Source organism: Herpailurus yagouaroundi, unplaced genomic scaffold (assembly GCF_014898765.1).
Source record: "Herpailurus yagouaroundi ecotype Mexico unplaced genomic scaffold, PumYag 141, whole genome shotgun sequence".
Taxonomy (NCBI): Eukaryota; Metazoa; Chordata; class Mammalia; order Carnivora; family Felidae; genus Herpailurus; species Herpailurus yagouaroundi.
The window spans coordinates 66274464-66296127 of NW_024412396.1; the positions used below are offsets into that span (position 1 = coordinate 66274464).

Genomic DNA, 21664 nt, shown 5'->3' on the forward strand with positions numbered 1-21664 from the left:
GAAAGCAGGCGGAGGGACAAGCTTGTATAAAGGGCTCAGGATAAGGGAAGCGGCACGTGGGACGCACGGGCAACAATCCGTTCAGTCACACAGAGGAGGGGAGCGAAAGGGCGGGAGAAACCAGCTAGCACCAGAGCCCGAGTGCCTCGCAATGCCAGACTCAGCACGCTGTCACTGGCCTCCCCACAAGTGGCTCTGACGTTAAGGAAGCCTGTATTCTCTCGGAACCCAAGGATGGCAGCCTCTTCCCTGCCCATCTTGCGGAGTGGCTCGGACAGGGCAAAAGCTGTGAGTGAGTGGTAGAGAGCTAAAGAGCCGTCAGGGGTCTGCTGTGGAGAAAAGCAGCAACACAAGCGAAGGCGTACTGCTCCATCCACACTGTCCAGTGGGATGACACACACCCCACATGCGTCCTGCAGCCAAAGAATTAGCGTGGCTACGTTCGAGCTAAAAACTCAGGATACCATGCTGGTTCTGACTACTGTTTTTAATTGAGAAAACCAAGCTGGACGTACAAGAAGCCTGTACACACTGGAATACAGAAATATATGAGCTGCTGCATAAAATTCTTACTCCAAACAACACAAATGTGCACAAGGTCTCGCCTGCAGTGGGCGCTGGCAAGGAAGAGGGAGATTTCTGTAACCGGGGTGGACAGTGGAGTGGAATGCAAAGTGGGCAGGTTTTGCATACAACCAGAGAACACAGAAACAACGTGCCGTCACCCAGAGACTCTGACCTGGAGCGTGGTTAATTTGCACTTGTGCTTGGCTGCGGCTGTTCCTGCTGCTGCTCTTTCGGCTTCTTCTTCTTCTTCTTCTTCTTCTTCTTCTTCTGTTTGGCCAGGCAGCTCAAAGCAGACCCACCATCTCTTGGGGCAGACGTGAGCGTGGGCAGCCTGCCAGACTGAGTTGGATACTTGGTTTTCAGGTCATCTTTGAACAACGGCTGGGAGAGTAAATGGCGCAGCTCCTTCTTCAAGACCTTCATCTGCTTTTGTCTCCTACGCTCTTCTTGCTGGTCAGTTTGTCTTCCTTAAAACACAATACAAAACATCATATTTATTGTGATTTGTAGCAGCATTTTGTTTCCCTCGATGGATACTTGTGATGAAAAATGTTTTAGGGGTACATGGGTGGCTCAGCTGGTTATGCATCCAGCTTCGGCTCAGGTCATGATCTCACGGTTGGTGGGTTTGAGACCTGCATCGGGCTCTGTGCTGACAACTCAAGAGCCCGGGGCCTGGTTCGGATTCTGTGTCTCCCTCTCTCTCTGCCCCTCCCCTGCTCATGCTCTATCTCTGTCTCAAAAATAAATAAAACGTTAAAAATTTTTTTTTTTTTTTTTAAGAAAAATGTTTTAGAACTCTTGGAGAACCAAGGCTCAAAACTTCTCTATGGAAGCTAGTGTTGGCTAACTTCCAACACCATTTAGGAGGGGGATACTCAGGGCCACCGTTGTCTTCACTCAAAAAAAAAAGTCTCTAAGACCAGAATCCTCTCCATTTTACAGTCAAGGTCACTTGCTGAAGGTCACAGGGCTAGCTAGCTAGCTGTCAAACTGAGATTAAAACCCAGGTTTCCTGACTTGAAGCCAATTTTCTTCCTATGACCATTGTGACACAATAGGTACAAAGCCTCCAGCAGACTGTGAACACCGTCCGCAGCCCAGCTCTCCTGTACCTCACCACCAGCACTGACTGCACCTATGGAGGCCAGCACAGTCAAGGCCTCCACACCAGCCTGTCCTCAGGAAGGGAAGCCAGGGCCTGACCTGTCAACAGCCCACGCTTGAGCTAACACAAGGAACAGCTCCTTGTCACCATGCCCGCTGGTTTGGTTCCCAGCTTCCATATTGAGCAGACAGCTTAAGTCAGCCTCCCAATCTGTTGGCTTTGGCACCGAGAAAGCCAACCTCAGCTGAGCTGCCCACCTGTGGGATGGAAAGAACACTGGATCTAACTCTGGTGTCATCAGTTCTAGATTTGGTTCTACCACTGCTTAGACTCAAGAGCTTTCCTAGAGCAGGGACCACACAGAGTCATCCCTGGATCCTTAGGCTCTTGCCCACATTCAGAATAGGGGGCTCAGGAAAGGCCCAGTAGTAGAGCTGTTTCCCTGTGCAAACTGCTCCTTTTCCGTGAGCCTCTAGTTTCCATATGTAAAAGGACAGTAATTCCTGCTGTTTATGTCCGGAGACCATGAAGGTCAGAGGAGATGATAAACAGTAACAATAATGATCATAAATACCTTAAAATGTACCAAATACTTTCTATTTGCTAGGCACTGTGACAGGCACTTCACACTCATCAACTCAAGCCATCTTTGCAATAACCCCAGGAGGTAGGAACTTTAGGACCTGCGTCTTATACATGATGACAGCCTAGGTACAAAAGAGAGGTTAAGGAACTCAACCTGGTCACACAGCCAGTTAAGGGAATGGACCAGCACTGGCTGCCAGGCCACAGAGCCTACCCCTAATGTTGCTATACTCCACTGCCTTTCCACATGAAGGAGGCAGCCGAAGGCTCCAGACAAATGAGATAGAGGGAACAAAGGCCAAGGGCCATAGGCTCATCTGGGACGGAAGCCTGTTACAAAGAAAGAAAAGGCATCTTGCTGATTTTAAAAGGACCCATGGTTGTGAGGAGGTTCCAACCAGACAAAAGCTGAAGGGAAAATGCTGAATGTATCCTTCAAATCCCACCCAGCCCACTCACCCTTATACATCTCTTCTTCCAGCTCAATCTCAAGGGCAGCTGCTGCCTGCTCGATCCAAGAGTTGTGCAGACACGCCTGGAAGTTCCGATATTCAGCTTTCTCAATCTGCCGAGCTAAATGTATTCGTTCCTGGGGGAAAGGAGTAGAGAGTGTTCATCTGACAGAAGGTTCAGCCTCTAGGAAACAAAGGCTCATAGAAGTTGTGGTTTTCAAAAAAGCCCCTGAGATCAGCTCCCATCAAAATGAATCTGTTCTGGTTCCTGACAAAAGCAAAGACGGCAATCAGCGCACGAGTGGGCACAAATGAAATCACAAGAGCCAGCTTTCCAAATGACAAACCTGAACAGCCCCACCTGGTGGAAGCTCACCGCAGTTGGACTGCCAATCTCCAGGTGTCCAGAGGGAACTCTTTTCCCCAGACACCACCGACAGCTCCCAAGCTGAGCTGGGACCCTGAACCACCCCAATAGTCCTGAGTTAGGGCCCCACTGTGACTGATCACAGGGTCGACAAAGTCAGAGAACTGCCTTCTCTCTTCCATGTCGTCCTTTGCCAAAAACATTTCAACTCTCCTGCGTGTGGGTGTTGGGGCCAGGCTGCAATGACAGGAAACACGGGAAAAATGGAAGAGACCTTGTGGTGTGGGGGGAAAGGAGCCACAGGAAGCCAGGGTGGCTCCCAACCTTCCTAACGGGAAATCCTCTGTCATCTCCATTCTTCCAAGCTCACCTCCCACTGTATTTCCCCACACGGCTAACACTCCTTTCGAGCCAGAGGAACCAACAGTCCTTGAACTGTTCCATGCTTTTGCTCCCTCAATTCCTGAAATTCTGTCTGCTCTCTACCTCTCTACAGGCGAGAAGCTTGGAGGAAACCTCCTCTCCTACCAATATAACCATAATGCCCACCAGTGCCATGGTGTTCCATTTGTACCTAAACTTCAGCACGGGCTCAGCCTGCCTCACGAGCCAGTGGATCTCTATGGAAGAAAACCCACCCCGCTTTGGTACCTGACACACGATGGCCCACAGTTAGCAGCACCTACTCAGCTGAATGCATACTGAGTTAAAATGTAAAACCCCGGGGCGCCTGGGTGGCTCAGTCGGTTGAGCGTCCGACTTCAGCTCAGGTCACGATCTCGCGGTCCGCAAGTTCGAGCCCCGCGTCGGACTCTGGGCTGATGGCTCAGAGCCTGGAGCCTGTTTCCGATTCTGTGTCTCCCCCTCTCTCTGCCCCTCCCCCGTTCATGCTCTGTCTCTCTCTGTCTCAAAAATAAATAAAACGTTAAAAAAAAAATTAAAAAAAAAAAAAAAAAAGTAAAACCCCAAAGGTAGGAATTACTGGCATTTGCTTCAGGAATGTGACAAACCTTTAGTATGTGCCTCAGCGAGACAAGCTGACCTTACTTCCCTACAACCACCGGATGCAATGTCCAGGCAGCCACACTCATGGTCCTTGTCCAGTGGACAGGGAGTGGCAGAGGCTCCAGGGGCAGGCAGTGAAGAAAGGGCTCAAGAAGAAAATTCCCTACGTTTTTGCACACTCATCCATTTCTCTCTCCCACCACATCCAGTGTCCCCATTCCTTTTTTTAACGAATCTGCCTGTTAGCTGTTGGCAGAATCATTACTTAGTTTCTAAGGTTTCTACTGCCAGAGCCTCCCAGCAAGGTGAGGCTGCGGCGTGATCCCTTCCCTCGTTAGCACTGGGTTTGTAACTTTTATTTCTACCTTGACTGCATCCATGTACTTTGTCTGCACAGGAAACAGTGGGATGTCCTCATCTTTCTTGAGGGTTTTATAAATCTTCTTAAAGTTGATCACATCCTCAGGCCCAATCAGCATAAGGCTGAGGCCCTCATTGGTGGCCCGAGCAGTTCGACCACTTCGGTGGACATAGATCTCCGAGGTTCGAGGAACCTGCCAAAGGCGGAACCAGGAAGTCAACGTGTGGCCGTCACCCAACATGCTCTTCCCCTCAGGGCCAGCAGCCCAATGCTGGACCTCCCTCCCTCCCAGTCAGGCAGCAGAAACCTCTCCAGCAATGTGGACCAATCCAGCCCTTCTCCCTTAGTCCTAATTCTTCAGCCCATTCGCTGTGCAGGGTCCGCCTTCCCATGGCCCCTGTTCTGCCCTCCCCCGCTTCCAGACCCTCGTGACCACCCAAAAGAACAATGACAGTCACTTCTTATTTCTTCTCTCGTCCTCCCCACTTTCCCTGACCCAACCCAAAACTGCCATTGTAATCTTCCTGAGCCAAAGCTCTGACCACAATTCCCACTCTAAAGAAATTCTGTGGGTTCTTCAGTAACTCTACATGAATGATTGAACATGGTAATCAGAACCAACATTTACTGAGTGGTTACAATGGGCCAGGCAATTTTAAGCATTTGCATGTATTATCTCACTTACTCCTCACAAACAGCAATACAAAATAGATGCTTTCGTGATTATTCGTATTATAGACCAGGAAACTGAAACACACAGATGTTAAGCAATACCCCCTAATAAACAGTGGAGCCACAATTTGAACCACAGCAGTCCAACTTCAAAGTCTATGCTGACCTCTGGACTCCACTGCCTCCACTCTAATATATACTGGACATGTCACCCACAGGTGTGGATGGGCACTGACAATCCCTTCCCACTCTGTGGCACACACCACACCACTGATCAACAACAGCCTTCTCCACCGAGTCCAGATAACACGATCATTTCCAATGCAGCTCTCAGCGCCGCTATGAACTGTTCATAATGGTGCTAGAAATGAGGTCTACTGGCCATTCTTCACTTTGTTCTCCCAACATACACCCCAACTCATGGCCAACTGCCCACTTCCACACGTTGCTTCCTCCTTCCACCTCTACATACCCAGATCCTCCCCATTCTTAAATGCAAAGCATCTTTTACAAAGTTCTTTCCGACCTCCCAAACTGGAAGTTACTTTTCTCTCCAATTGTATTTTACAACTTTCTAACACCTTCTGCCTTAAATTACGGCTATGGTCGTTTCATCTCCTCTAGTGGACTTGATACTTCTCTGGGGCCAGGATTATGCTTTGTTCATCTGGATATCTCCCACAAAGACTGACTCAGCCTCTTTCGCCCAAAAAAGGATGAAGAAAGATTTGCTAAATGGAAATGGCAGCCTGAAAGACTTTTTAAAGCATGAGGAATTAGAAAGGAGAAATAATAATGCCAGATAGCTACCATTTACTGGGTACTTAGCACTGTGGGAGGTGTTCATCAACAGGAGCCCATTTAATTCTCATCATCACCCTAGGGTTTCAGCAGCATTATGACTCCCAGTTTACAAACAATGACACTGAAAACCAGAGATGCCAAGTAACGTGCCCAAAGCTAACCAACTATGAAGCAGGCCACAAGCATTCAAACGCTCCAAATGTGGTTTTGGAGCCCATATTCCTAACCACCACGCTATGCTAATATTTACCAGGTGCATGCATAATTAATGTAAGTATCAATAGCAGCTGACATTTAGTAAGTGCTTAGGATGTACCTTGTGTTTTTCTAAGCTCTTCACACAAGATAACTTAGTTCCCTTTAATAAGAACTCAGAGGAGCGCCTGGGTGGCTCCGTCGGTTAATCATCCGACTTCAGCTCAGGTCATAATCTCACAGTTTGGGAGTTCAAGCCCCACGTGGGGCTCTGTGCTGACTGCTCAGAGTCTGGAGCCTGCTTCGGATTCTGTGTCCCCTCTCTCTGCCTGCCCCTCCCCTACTCATGCTCTGTCTCTCTCTCTCGAAAATAAACATTAAAATTAAAAAAAAAAACTTAGAAAAGTAGATACTATAATAACTTCCATTTAACAAATAAAAACGTACGGTTTAAAGAGATTAAAATAGCTTGCGTAAAGTTACATGGCTGGGATTTAAGCCCAGGAAGGTCTTAAAGCTACCACACTCTTCTATTTCTCTATACCAGGATAGCCAGTTTACATCCTACTATGCCCATTCCATGAAAGAAAACAAGACTCTAACCTGCCAGTAAGTATCAATTAGTTTGTCTAAATCAGAGAAAAGGACGATGTGACATCAGAAATGCCAAGAGGTTTTTTAAGAATAAATCTCATGAGGGGCGCCAGGGTGGCTCAGTCAGTTAAGGGTCCGACTTCGGCTCAGGTCATGATCTCATGGTTCATGAGTTCGAGCCCCGAGTGGGGCTCTGTGTTGATAGCGTGGAACCTAGAGCCTGGTTCGGATTCTGTGCCTCGCTCTCTGCCCCTTCCCCACTCCTGCGTGCATGTACTCTCTCTCTTAAAAATAAGCAAACATTAGAAAAAATTAAAAAAAAAAAAAAAAAAAAATAAATCTCACAAACTCTTAAATGCAGAAAACAAGTGGAGTTTTGTGGGGGGGGGCGGGGGGGGGGGGGGCGGTGATGGGCACTGAGGAGGGCCCTTGTTGGGATGAGCACTGGGTATTGTATGTAAGCGATGAATCACGAGAATCTACCCCCAAAGCCAAGAGCACACTGTATACGCTGCATGTTAGCCAACTTGACAATAAATTATATATTAAAAAAAAAAAAAGAAATCTCACGAGTATTCTGAAAGTGACAGCAGTTAGTCAGTCACTAGACGCCAGTGGTACTCTGCTGCATGAGGCCCTGGGACCAACAATTCCTCCTCCCTCCTGCTCCGTCCCAAACCTTCACCTAAAAAATTCCCCAGTCAGGGGCGCCTGGGTGGCTCAGTTGGTTGAGCGTCCGACTTTAGCCAGGTCACGATCTCACGGTCCGTGAGTTCGAGCCCCGCGTCGGGCTCTGGGCTGATGGCTCAGAGCCTGGAGCCTGCTTCCGATTCTGTGTCTCCCTCTCTCTCTGCCCCTCCCCCGTTCATGCTCTGTCTCTCTCTGTCCCAAAAATAAATAAAAAACGTTGAAAAAAAAAATTAAAAAAAAAAAATTCCCCAGTTAGCACAACAAAGTCTCTACTGCCCTACCTGGTAATGGATGACATGCTGGACTTTAGGGATATCCAGACCCCGAGCTGCCACATCTGTTGCCAGGAGAACACAACTGTGGTGGAGAGACAAAGCTCATTAATAACAACTAACAGCTCTCATTAATCAAATTCTTACCACCTGCTGAATACACTAGATAAAGAAACTGAGGCTCAGACAGATTAACTCCCAAGGCATAAACACGGCCGTTCACTTGTGAAGCCAGGATCCAAAGTGGGGTCTCGTTGACCGCAATCGACAAGCCACACCCTGCAATAAAAAGCTACCTTCAGTAACTTAAATGAGGTCAAGCCCATTCTAGGTCAGGGACCTCGTCTTCTATCACCGTCCCACTTACTTCCCTCACATACACTTTCCTCGCTTTCCTTCAAACATGCCAAACATGCTTGGCCTCTAAGCCATTAAACTTGCTACACCTTAGGCCTTACAAGGTCTTCCTCAGACATTCCGGTTTCCTTGCTTTGTCCACACTCTGCTACAATCCCTCCTTCTTAGAGAAACCTCCCTGACCATACCCCACAGTCTGCACAACTCTGCTCCTCAGCACTCAGCAACACCTTACAAACTACAGACTTGCTTTTCAATTTATCATCTCCCTCCACTGGAACATAAACCTCCTAACAGTAAGGACTTTGCACTATTCACTGTTCTATTACCTAGAACAGTGCCCGGTTGATAGTAAGCATGACATAATTTCACTGGGTAATGTTTCTTAATGTGTGCGTACTTCAAAGAAAGTCAAAAGCACCTGAGGTATGTATGTCTTCAAAACATAAGATTCTGGGCTTTTCAGAATCCCCACTCCCTGTAGCTCTGATGTAGGGCACAAGAATGTGATGCAAATTAAAATTTATGAAACATTAAACCGCAGCTCTAAGTCAATGGCGGCAACTTTTTCTGTAAAGTGCCAGATGGTAAATCACTTTGGGCTTTGAAACTACTCAACTTTTGCTGTTCTCTGTGCAAAAGCAGCCAGAAACAATAAATAAATGGGCCTTGCTGTGTTCCAATAACACTGTACTTATAAAAACAAGCAGTGAGCCAGATTTGGTCCATGGGCCATCGTTTCCTACTCTCTGATCAAGTAAACCACTAAATTCTATCTGGCAACATTCCAAGGGAGGTAAACCAGACACTTGTTCTGGAAACTAATCACTCTGTAACCGGACAAAACACTGTGCAGAAGTCAATCAAGACTCAACCTCAACCTTCACAGGCCCTTATCCTGACGACATGCACACTGCTGTCTGAGCATCAGTCTGACCCAAAAAGAGATGCACAGTGACAGCACAGTAGGACACAGCATGCACTCTGGGCCTGACACGCTTGTCTGAGGCCCAGCTCTGTTACTTTCAGGATGAGAAACCTTGGGCAAGCTTTCCTAGATCTTACTGTTTTCAATCTATAAAATGAGAATAATGATAATAAATGATACGAAATAAGTATTAAAGCTAACGTTTAGCAAGTGCACACTATGGGCCAAGCATTGTTCTAAATGCTTTATATGTATAAATTAATTTAACCTATGCAACAACCTCTCAATTAGCTTCTATTATTATACTGTTATGCTAATTATGAGGGAAGTGAAACACAACTGAAGTAATTTGGTCAGCTAGAAGTGACACAGCCAAGGTCTTGACCTCAAGCAATCTGATTCTCTCTTTTTAACCATGAATCTATTCTCCTTCTCAAGGATGTTAGAATTCCATGAATGTGCTCATGTATTTAAAACGCCAGCATTAATACTTATTGTATCATTAAGTGTTCAGTAACAGTTGGTATTATCGTCACCATTACTCATTATTTTCTGAGAGAGAGCAGGAGCAGAAGAGCAGAGAGAGAAGCAGAGAGAGAAGCAGAGAGAAAATCGTAAGCAAGCTCTGTGCTCGATCCTACAACTATGAGATTACCTAAGTCAAAATCAAGAGCTTAACCGACTGAGCCACCCAGGAGCCCCTACCATTACTCATTGTTAAGAAAGTTTCTGTTGGGCATTATTAGCAACTAAATGTATTAGTGAGAGTAAGCCTGCTTCATGATGTGCAAAAAAGGGCGACCTTCTACCGATAAGGCCTCCATGTCAGAAGGTAGCTTCCCACCCTCTCCCACCGTCCTGGCAACCTTGATGTAATGGCTAGAGCCTGGGTTCTGGGTACAGGCCTGACTTACTCTTCCAGACGGGCAAACTGCTCCAGGTTTCTGAGCCTCTGCTTCTGGTGCATGCAGGCATGTAGGGTCAGTGGCATGATATCTAGGACCTTGAGGAGCCCAGAGAGGCGTTTGATGCAGGAGATGCTGTTGGCAAACACTAACGTGCGGCCCGGATACTGCATCAGGAAGTAGTACAGATAGAAGTCTTTCTCATCAGCCTCACAGTGAATCTTGGTCTCTGTCAGTGTCTCCACTGTGGCCTCATTTCTGGTGAGATCAATGACCTTGGGCTTGCCCCTCATACCAATCTTCTGCACGAGGAGATCAAGTTTGGCAGTTTTGTCTATTTTCTTCGTGTGCTTCTTATGAAGGATTCGAGCAGGAGCTTGATGTACCAGGGTCAGCGTGGCAGAAAAAATAAGGGTCTGTCTCTTTGGATTGTACTGGGAGTCACTGAGCATCTCTAACAGCTGTGAGAGCTCAGCAAAGTGGCCTTTCTCAACCATCCGATCAGCCTCATCGACCACAAGGCACCTGCAGATCCAGACAGATCCACATAACCTGGTTAGTAGCAGGAGTCATTTACAGCACACTCGACTACCATCGCAGCTCTCAACAGAGACACACACACATGCCACCACCTCCAGGGCCTCAACTAACCTTCCTCAGGCACACTAGGTTTTCTAAAGGCCCAAGTCTGGCTGGCACCACACTGTGGCACACAGTGATAAGGAGAAGGTATTGCATATACTACCATGCCACCCCAGGTCCACTTCAGAAAGGGAGGGAAAGGGAAAGGAGAGGTACTGTCACTTACCTGAGCTGCTTAAGATTGCTCAAATGAGGGTGCTTTTCTTTAATTAGCTCCCACAGCCGGCCCGGAGTGGCAATCACAATCTCGGGCTGGCGGTTCAGCATCCTCTGCTGTTTCTGCGTAGACATTCCACCAACCAAAATAGCAGTTTTAATTCCTGTGGTACACAAAATAGGAGAGACCCTGTTATTCAGTCTGGCTGCTTATGTTCTGCCATGGCTGACACAGGTGCTCCCAGATTAGCAGAGGCCATCAACCACCAGGACAGCTCCCGTCTCTTTTTGGATAGCGCTAAAAGAGTGGGCCTGGCCTAACCGTTGGTGTCACTCCTAGAAGGCACATCAAGTCTTCTATGGTCTAGGCCTTGCCTGCTTCCCCAACCTCATTTCTTTCTACTCCCTCCCCTCTATCAACAACAGAAGACCTGGATTCAAACCCAGGCATATTTACATCCAAAGTTCCTGGAAAACTGAGCAGCAGCGCACAATGCTGGGAAAGATGTCACTCTGCAGCTATCACACAGCTCCCTAGGAACCCTGCCATCCCCCTCAATTAGAATGATTCTGAACCTCCTCTAATAGCCTACTGTTCTGTTCTCTTCTCTCGCGGAGGACTTCTCAAGGTATCCGATGTGGAAAGAACACATAGGATCATACAGGCCAAGTGCTTAGCAAAATGCCTGGCACACAGTAAGAGCTTGGTAATACTGCTGGCTTTTAGTATAAAGTTAAAATTCACACTGTGCAGCCCATCCCAAAAGGAATTCCCTCAAAGAGTAAGTTCAACACCTCAAGCCAGAGGTTGGCAAACTTTTTCTGAAAGGGTCGATAGTAAACATTTTGGCCTAGTGAGCTAAATGGCCCCTACTTCATTCTGCCTTGATAGTGCAAAAGCAGCCACAGACACAATGTAAACAAATGGGTATGGCTGCACTTTCTTTACACTTTGCCCATCTCTGCCCTAAGCATCCACCATATGCAATAAAAAACTAACTACCCATGCATCTAGAACGGCATTAGCTGTGTGTCATTCTTAGGAGAACAGACAAAGCATCAAACAATTTCTGTAAGGCTTAATTCTCTGGCAGGAGAGAAAGATTTCTCCTAAAGGGTAGGAGCCACAGTTCATTCACCTTTGCCACCCCGGCATCTAGGATCCTCTAGGATCCTTGGAAATATTTATTAAATGGAATTAAACAAACCTCACCTGTAAACTTGGCCACGGCATCAATATGTTGCTTAACCTGGACAGCAAGCTCCCTGGTAGGAGTCAGAACCAGTCCAAGTAAAGGGCGCTTCGGATGTGCTTTACAGGTGGCGGTTTTGCCACCCAGCTCTTGTTTTAACCCTCCAGTCTGCTCTTTGTCCAGCTTTTCCTCTTTGCCTTCATCCTGCTTGGGGATGGCCTTCTCCCTGATCAGGGAAGAAGGTCCTTCACCAGCATCATCATCACAGAGGGGCAGCGCCCGGTCCGACACGGCAGCTCCAGTCTCGATCTTGCTGGGTGGCGCTCTAGCCTTCACTCCAGCTTCACTGGGCAGGGCTTCTCCCTCAATTCCAATCTCATCAGGCAAAACTCCAGACTCCGTTCCGGCCTCGGTCCCGGCCTCGCTAGGTAATGCTCCTGGGTTCCCTAGAGTTGGAGTGGGCTTCTTTTTCACCTGCCACTGCAGTACTGCATGGATCATTGGAATGGCAAAGGCAAGCGTTTTTCCACTTCCTTAGAAGTAAAACAAAAACAAAAACGGTGTGAATCAACAAACGCACATACCTTTTCTCTGGGGCTCTTTCTTTTACACAGACTAAGGGATCCTGAAATAGCCAAGTGCCAGGCTGACCAACCCCAAGCTCCTCCACCCAGCAGATTCCCCCACAGCACTGCAACCAGAGGCATCTGGAATTAAAAGCCGAAAAAAAGTCTGGCAGACTAGCCCTGAGGCCTAAGGTCACCAATGTGAACTATACACAAAGTCCACGCACTGAAACTCTAAACAGATAGACAAGTTTTGTGTGTGCGTGTTGTCACTGTTGTGAAGAAACAACACCACGTTAGGGTGTGAGGAATGGAAACCTGTGTATAGTTTTTCAAGACCTTAGATGGAGAAGGTGGGAGTAGAAGACAATTTTTTTAGTTTTTGAGAAAACTTTAAATCAGCACACTTTTCTCTATGTTTGAACATGGTCAAACTGACCTTTGAATGTATATGACACCCTAATTCACATCCTCTAGGTGGTTAATACAAACCAACAAGACACTGCAAATTGAGAATTTAAAGTAGTTCCAAAGTTATAATGCCCCAAGCAAAAGCAAATAAATGATCTCTGGAGGAAGAAACCTTTATCATAAGCCTCAAAGAATTCTCTCTAGTAATTTTCACAGGAAAATGAGCAGCTCTCAATTAAAAAAAAAAAAATAACCCACAAGAAAACAAGGTATACCATGAGCAAGAACTGTAAGAGCGCAAAACAGACCCATTAACACTTCAGATAAAATGGCACTTTTCATCAGAAACCATCAAAGCTAGAAGACAGAACTACATCTTTATTTGAACACCTGAAAAAAAAAATCTGACAACACAGAACTCTACACTTAGCAGAAATTCCTTTCAAAACAAATGTAAAACAAAGACATCTTGGCACACAGAAGCTGAATAGTTTATCATCAGCAGGACCTGGACTACAGGAAGTACTAAAGGGAGCATCTTCCGTGCAAAAGATGCTACTGGATGCGATTCTGGATCTGTACAAAGGAAGAGCACCAAAAATGGTGATGGTAACATGGGTAAACATGAAAGATGTCTTTTTCTTATTTAAACATATTATTTAATGGGGCGCCTGGGTGGCGCAGTCGGTTAAGCGTCCGACTTCAGCCAGGTCACGATCTCGCGGTCCGTGAGTTCGAGCCCCGCGTCGGGCTCTGGGCTGACGGCTCGGAGCCTGGAGCCTGTTTCCGATTCTGTGTCTCCCTCTCTCTCTGCCCCTCCCCCGTTCATGCTCTGTCTCTCTCTGTCCCAAAAATAAATAAATAAACGTTGAAAAAAAAATTAAAAAAAAAAATAAATAAACATATTATTTAAGTTTAAACTTATTTAAACTTAAAATTACTATACATAAAAACGTATTTTGGATTTCTAAAGTATATAGCAAAAAGCACAAAGGAGAGGAGAAATAGAAATATATTTCTGTAGGGTTCTTGTACTATATATAAAATAGTATATTATTACTTGAAGGAAGAGCATAACATATTAAAGATATATACTATGAATCCAAAAGCAACCACTAAAAGGAAATAACAGAGTTACAGCTAATACTAAAAGATATAAAATGTCATCACAAAAAATATTCAATCCCAAAGAAGAGGAAAAAGAGAATAGCAAATAGCAAAACAACATATTACAACCTAACCATTACCAATAATCAAATTAAATATAAATGACCTCAACAAATAAGACTGTGAGACTTAAGAGCAAGACCCAAGTATATGCTGTCTACAAGGATGCCATGTTGTTTTATTTTTTTCCTTACAAGTCTCAGTTTAACATAAAGCATATTTTATAAAGATGAAAAGCCAGTGAAGAGGTACATAGGGCAAGGTCTGGAAGGGTCCCAAGTGCAAAGGCTTCTGTCCCTGTGGAATGGGGGCACACCACCCTCCCAGCACACAGATATGTTCATCAACCTGGAAGCTTCAAGAAACCCACTTTAAATACAAAGACATAAGTAGGTTAAAAGTACAAGTGTGGGGGCGCCAGGGTGGCTAAGTGGGTTGGGCATCTGACTTCAGCTCAGGTCATGATCTCACAGTCCGTGAGTTCGAGCCCCACATCGGGCTCTGTGTTGATGGCTCAGAGCCTAGAGCCGGCTTCGGATTCTGTGTCTCCCTCTCTCTCTGCCCCTCCCCTGCTCATGCTCTCTCTCTGTCTCAAAAATAAATAAAAACATTAAAAAAAAAAAAAAGTACAAGTATGAGGGAAGCCTGGCTGGCTCAGTTGGTAGAGCATGTGACTCATTCTCAGGGCTGCAAATTCAAGCCATACATTGGGTGTAAAGATTACTTTAAAATAAAATCTTTTTAAAAAAGTACAAGTATGAAAAAAACCACATTGGGGCGCCTGGGCGGCGCAGTCGGTTAAGCGTCCGACTTCAGCCAGGTCACGATCTCGCGGTCCGGGAGTTCGAGCCCCGCGTCGGGCTCTGGGCTGATGGCTCAGAGCCTGGAGCCTGTTTCCGATTCTGTGTCTCCCTCTCTCTCTGCCCCTCCCCCGTTCATGCTCTGTCTCTCTCTGTCCCAAAAATAAATAATAAACATTGAAAAAAAAAAATTAAAAAAAAAAAAAACACCACATCATGCTAACGTGAATCAAAATAAAGCTGGAAAAAGTACATTAATATGAGAGAGAGAAGATTTTAGAAAAAAGAAGACTGGGGATAAAGAGGGCCATTTCATAATGGAAGGAATAAAGTCATTTAAAAGATGTAACAGTCCTAAACATGTAAACACAAGTAAAACAGAGCTTCACAACACAGGAAACAAAAACTAATGGAACTGCAAAGAAAATTATCACTCAAGGAAAAATAAGTAACACAAATATTCTAATATATTAAAGCAATTAAATTTGTAGTTAAAACCCATCCTACTAAAAGTGCAGGCACAGATAAATTCTACTAAATAAGGTAGAAAAAAAAAAACCAATTCTATACAAACTTTCAGAAAATTGAGAATACTCAAGTCATTCTGAGGCCCTGAATGACTCTGTGACTCCAAAACCAAAGACATTATAAGAAAACTACAAGCTAACATCTCATGAAAAGAAATTCAAAACTTATCAACAAAATTTAGCAAATCAAATCCAACAATATATAAATGGAATAACACACCGTGACCAAGTTTGGGTTATCCCAAGTATGTAAGTTTGGATTAGTATTTGAAAATCAGTGTACTTCACCATTATCAACAGACTCAAAATGAAAACCACTTATCTTTGTTTTTTAATGTTTATTTATTTTGAGGTAGAGTGCAAGCAGGGGAGGGCAGAGGGAGAGAGAAAGTCTCAATCAAGCAGGCTCCATGCTCAGCGCTCAATCCCACAACCTGTGAGATCATGACCTGAGCCGAAATCAAGTGATGGACGCCCAACTGATTGAACCACTCAGGTGCCCCAAAAAACCAGTTGTCTTAATAAATGTAGAAAGAGAATTTCAAAAAACCCAACAAGCATTCCTAATAAAAAAGTTCAGCAGGGGTGCCTGGGTGGCTCAGTCGGTTGGGCATCCGACTTCAGCTCAGGTCATGATCTCGCAGTCTATGAGTTCGAGTCTCGCGTCGGGCTCTGTGCTGACAGCTCAGAGCCTGGAGGCTGCTTTGGAGTCTGTGTCTCCCTCTCTCTCTCTCTCCCCCTCCCCTGCTTGTGCTCTGTCTTTCTCTGTCAAAAATAAATAAACATGAAAAAAAAATTTTAAAAAGTTCAGCAAAGTAGGAGCTGAGGAGAATTTTCTCAATCTGATAAAAGGCAAGTAAAACCTGATATCATACTTAATGAGGATACTTAACAATAGTGCTCACTATACCATTTCAATTCAAAATTGTACTGGAGATTTTAGTCAGTGCGATAAGACAAAAATAAAAGGCATCTAGGCTGGACGATAACATCATCTTTGTAGAAAATGTGCTGTAATCTTCAAGAAACTACTTGATGGTACCAACTTGGAGTGTGTAAGTCAATATACAAAGACATCATATTTCTATTTGTTAGCAACAACCTGAAATAGAAAATTTTAAGTTGCCATTTACAATGGCATCGGGGCACAGGGGTGGCTCAGTCAGCTGAGTGTCCGACTTCAGCTCAGGTCATGATCTCATGGGTCATGGGTTCGAGCCCCATGTTGGGCTCTGTGCAGACAGCTCAGAGCCTGGAGCCTGCTTCAGATTCTGTGGCTCCCTCCCCCTCTGCCTCTCCCCTGCTTGCACTCTCTTTCTCTCAGATAAACATTAAAAAAAAATTTTTTTTAAATAGGCAGGAGAACTGACAAGACGCCACCAAGGCATCACCAAGGAATCCACCAAGGAATATGGATGACACTTGAAAAGATGCTCAAAGATTAGCCAGGGTTAAAGACTGTACATACCAAGTGTTGGCAAAAACATGGACCAATTCAAACTCTCATAACTTGGTGGGTATGTAAAATGGTATAGTCAGTTTGGAAAACTCCTAAAAAGTTACACTTACCGTAAGACCTAGCCATTTCACAGGTATTTACCCAAAGAAATGAAAGCATATACACATACAAGGACTAATACACCAATATCTATGATAGGTGTTTTTTTACTGTTTATTTTTGAGAGAGACAAAGAGAGCGCGCGTGCGCGCACACACAAGTTGTCTTAATAAATGTAGAAGGGCAGGGGCAGGGCAGGGGCAGGGCAGGGAGAGGAGACAGAGGATCCAAAGTGGGCTCTGTGCTGACAGCAGAGAGCCCAATGCAAGGTTCAAACTCACAAACTGTGAGATCATGACCCAAGCCAAAATCAAGAGTCGGATACATAACCGATTAAGCCACCCGGGCGCCCCTACAATAGTTTTATTTGTGATAGCCAAAAACTACAAAGAACAAAAATACCCATCAATGGATAACCAAACTGTGCTTTATCCATGTCCTGGAATACTACTCATCAATAAAAAGGAATGAATTATTGGTACTTGTAATAACATGGTTGAATCTCAAACTATACTGCAAGAGCCAAAACACCCACCTCCCCCGAAAGTCCATACTGTATGATTCCATTATATAAAAGTCTTGAAAACACAAACTAATCTCCAGTGCTAGAAAGCATGTCAGAAGTTGTCTGGCAATGAACAAGGAGCAGGACCCAGGAAAAGAGAGATTACAAAAAGGGCCCAAAGCATCTTGTGGGGGTGACGGAAACATTCATTATCTGTGCGGGGAGCAGTTTGTTCACAGCCCCGTAAGTCTTTGTGAATCTTAGACCTGCAGAATCCCAGCATGCCACAGAGATAAGCTGATAGGAGCTGAGGTACGAATCCAAATGTCAGGGTCTGGCAACAGTGTGTTGCACAACCTTGCCTCTGCTTCCAGAAACCCACTTCCAGGCCTCCACACATACCAAGGCAGTAGAGCAGAATGCTCAAGGGCACACAGACCTCATCTAGAATCCAAGCACTACCACTTTTCAGCTGTGCAGTTTTTGGGACACGGTCCTCTGTGAGGCTGAATTTCCTCACCAGTAACACGAGAATAACGCAACCTATCTCAGGGTGGTCGTAAGAACTGAATTCATCAATGTAACGTACTTAACACAGTGCCTGATACATTTTATCTAAGAAAATGTTCTAAATCGTTATTGTTACTTCCATTCCCCTGAGGCTTCCTTACTCTTCCATCTATGTGACTCTTATACAGGACCTCACCCTTAGTACCCTGACCACTCTTTCCAGAAATCCAAGGCACAAAGTGTCCAGATGGTCTAGTCCTATGCAAAAGAATAGCCACTAGCCATGTATGGCTATCGGGCACTTAAAATACGGTTACTCTGTAAGAGTTTTACTTTTTTTTTTTTTTTTAAGTTTATTGATTTATTTTGAGAGACAGAGCATGAGCAGAGGAAGGGTAGAGAGAGAAAGGGAGAGACAATCCCAAGCAGGCTCCACACTGTCAGTGCAGAGCCCGATGTGGGGCTTGAACTCATGAACAGCAAGATCATGACCTGAGCCAAAACCAAGTGTCAGATCTTAACCAACTGAGCCACCCAGGCACCCCAAAACGTGATCATTCTACATTTGAGCTGCAAGCTCAAAATGTCAGATTTTGAAAACTTACTATAGAAATAAGAATATAAAACATCTCATAATTTTACAATGAATTACATCAACTGAAATATATTTTAAAGTTAATTTTTACCTGTTTCTTTTTACCTTTTCAAAATATGGCTCCTAGGAAATTTAAAATTACAGACGTGGCTCACGTTACATGTACGTTTCTTCTGGTTACCTCCGGTCTAGCCGGACTTAGCTCCAGGTAGTACAAGCTCGGCCCTCCAGTCGGTAGTTTCATCTACTGAGGGCAAGTCAACCTGCCATTGCTTCACAAAGCCTTAGATGGCCCAGGGAATGAGGGAACTTTAAACAATGCCTAGACCCAACAGTACCTCATGCCAACATCTACCTACAAAATCCACCTAACGGTTATCTACCACACACTCAAATCTTTCCAAGGATGTGAACTCACCGTCTCCCAAAGCAGCCCTTGTACCCTTGGACAACTCCTGTGAATCAGACCCTTATTCCTTATACTAATGAAGATCTACCTCTCGGAAGGGCGGAACTTAGCCCTACTTTACCCCTCTGAGCCATTTAGAAATGCTCAAGAACAGGAAACTACCATGTGCAGATCGCTCACAATACGCTGTGTAAACTACTGTAACTTTACATTTAACCCACAAAGCAAAAAAAGCAGGTACTGCTGGGAGCTATAGGGGTCAGAGAGATAAAGTGACCTGTCCAAGGTACCAATTACAAAGCGGCAGATTTCAGGGGTCCCTGGGGGGCTCAGGCGGTTGAGCGGCCGACTTCAGCTCAGGTCATGATCTCGCGGTTTGTGAGTTCGAGTCCCACGTCGGGCTCTGTGCTGACAGCTCAGAGCCTGGAGCCTGTTTCAGATTGTGTCTCCCCCTCTCTCTGTCCATCCCCTGCTCGTGCTCTGTCTCTCTCCCTCTCCCTCTCAAAAATAAACAAACACTTAAAAAAGAATTTAAAAAAAGTGGCAGATTTCAACCCAGAGCTGGCTGACTTCTAAACACCTTCATTCAACACTGCTTTTGTGGTTCTATCCCCAAATTCCCCTCTCCCACCTCCATCCAACCTGTTAGCAGCCACAAGTTCAACCCAGAAGCAATCTTGCCCTGGCCAGCTAAGGATGCCCCTACCTGTCTCAGCAGCCCCAAGGATGTCCAGTTTGTCACGGATGGCAGGTGCCAAGGTCAGAGCTTGGATTGGTGTAGGTGCAGAGAAGCCTAGGAAGCTGAGGGCTCGGAGAACCGGCTTGGGTACAAAAAGATCTTTCCAGGCTGTTACATCTGCCTTCTGGTCATGCATTTCAGGCACCCATGTCTTTGCCTTTTTGGGCACCTTTGGAATAGTACTCTGGGAAGACTCCAGCTTTTTTTTCCCTTTCTTTTTCTTCTTTTTTGGAACAGTCTGGGCTGAGCTTTCTGATACCATCTCCTCTACCTCTGGATCAGGACAAACTGTGCCACGTCCCTGGGGCTCTGGCGCAGCATCTCTGACCTCAGACTCTTTCTCGGCACTGGTCCCTCTAGTCTCCGTGTCTTTATTCTTCTTCAACTTCATCTTTTTCTTTGAGGAGCTAGACTCTCCTTCCTCGTCTCCTGAAACAGCTTGTGCCTTTCTCTTCTTGGGCCCCTCCTTTGAGAAAAGACTGGAGGAGTTCTTGGCAGGGGAGACCAACTGGTAATCTGTCAGTTCCTCAAAGCACACCAAGTCATCCATCTGTCCGTCTGCAAACATATTTGGGTCAATCTTCACCTGCTTCCATTTCCCCACAACTTTGATTCCCTTCGTCTGAAATTTGCCATAGCTTGGCGGCTTTGGCCTTGATTTTGTCTCCTTCAACTTCATGGCTACTGAAAAGAAAAGGAAGGAAATGTTCCATTAAGTTGGCAACTGAGAAGCACAGGGTTCTGAGGCAACAAATATTTTCTAAGCGTATCAGGCCCTGCAAAGAAGTGAGGACACAGAGATAGAGAAGATCAAATTAGAGAAGAAACACAGCGACAGATTAGGCAGCGGGGCCTGCAACAGAGGGGACACAGGAGATGGGCAGACACGCGCTGCATCTGGTTTGGATTCCAGATCCAATACTTAACTGCCCGTGTGCCATGGACACTTCCGCCTAATCCTCTCGGAACGTCGGTGTTCTCATCTTGCAAAAAGGGAGAGGCGCCTGCTAATATCTAAGTCACAAAAATGTGTTACGCAAATAAAGAAAATTACGTAGAGCCGGGAGAAAAAAGCCTTCCACAGCCAAGCCATTTTGAAGGCCGAATTAAGACATGAGGAGGCTTGGAGGGAGGGGATAGGAGGCCAGCTTTAGGATCCGGGCACAGACCTTTCCTCCTCCTCACTCCTCGCTCCAAGAAGGCAAAACGCCTATTCCACCATTCTGGCCTTTGCCCACCCAGCTTTGGCATTACGTTTTAAGTCACTTAAAATACATTTCAACGGAGGCCGCTTGAGTGGAACTCGATCCATCTCCTCCCTTTCCAGAAAGGCCAGGAAAAAGGACAGATCCTGGAAGGAAGGATAAGGGTGAAGCGTAGTTCAAATTTGGGTCTGTGGCGGACGTCTCACTCCCTGTGAGCCTCAGTGTCCTCGCCTGTAAAATGCGGATGACGAAGGGGTCTGTCTCAGGGGATCGGTACACCATTACCAGGGGGCGCACGTCAGCACCCGCTGGCCATGGCGCCTGAGCGCTCAGCACGTCAGCACGCAAGGAGGCTTCCCCCACCGCCACCTGCGACGCCACGACCGCAAACCACCGGCTTCCACGACGACGGCGGTGGGGGTGCTCAGGCCCAGAGGGGCGAGCTGCTTGGCCCCGCCTCAGGCACGACAAGCGCACGAAGAGGACAGACCGAGGACACCACCGAGCCAGGAGGCCCACTGCAGGGGCCCCCGGCGCGGGGCCGACGGCCGCCCTCTCGGGGCCCGAGAACCCAGCGGCTTAGACAGACCCGCAGCGGAAGCCCCGGGCCCGACCCCAGTCCCGGTACTGACCGCCTGGAGAAGCCGCCGCGGCTCCTTCACACACGCCGGCCGACCGCCTCGCACACCTCCACCGCTCTCCCTCAGCTGCAGCGCCGTCCGCAGTTCCGGGGCGGGGCCTGCACTCACGGACGCATGCGCCTTGCGGCAGGAAGTCCCGCCCCCATCTAGGCGCCGCTACGTGATTCCCTACGGCTGC

The 21664-nt window shown here is 46.3% G+C and overlaps 1 protein-coding gene across 3 annotated transcripts in view; it reads right to left on the reverse strand.

Moving 5' to 3' along the window:
* Window positions 1-468: 468 nt before the first annotated feature.
* Window positions 469-21664, reverse strand: part of DDX24 (DEAD-box helicase 24) — a 32891-nt gene continuing 11695 nt past the window's right edge. The window contains exons 1-9 of one of the 3 annotated variants that reach the window (XM_040478130.1): window positions 21478-21609; window positions 19608-20324; window positions 11874-12386; window positions 10671-10824; window positions 9872-10387; window positions 7682-7757; window positions 4450-4638; window positions 2720-2849; window positions 469-1034 (exon numbers count right to left, since the gene is read on the reverse strand). In XM_040478130.1, coding sequence (XP_040334064.1) covers window positions 751-1034; window positions 2720-2849; window positions 4450-4638; window positions 7682-7757; window positions 9872-10387; window positions 10671-10824; window positions 11874-12386; window positions 19608-20319 — 2574 coding nt within the window. In that variant the 5' untranslated portion in view covers window positions 20320-20324; window positions 21478-21609 and the 3' untranslated portion in view covers window positions 469-750. Of the gene's footprint in view, window positions 1035-2719; window positions 2850-4449; window positions 4639-7681; window positions 7758-9871; window positions 10388-10670; window positions 10825-11873; window positions 12387-19607; window positions 20325-21477; window positions 21610-21664 lie in introns of those variants that run through there. The other 2 variants (XM_040478131.1, XM_040478132.1) reach the window with 2 other exon arrangements.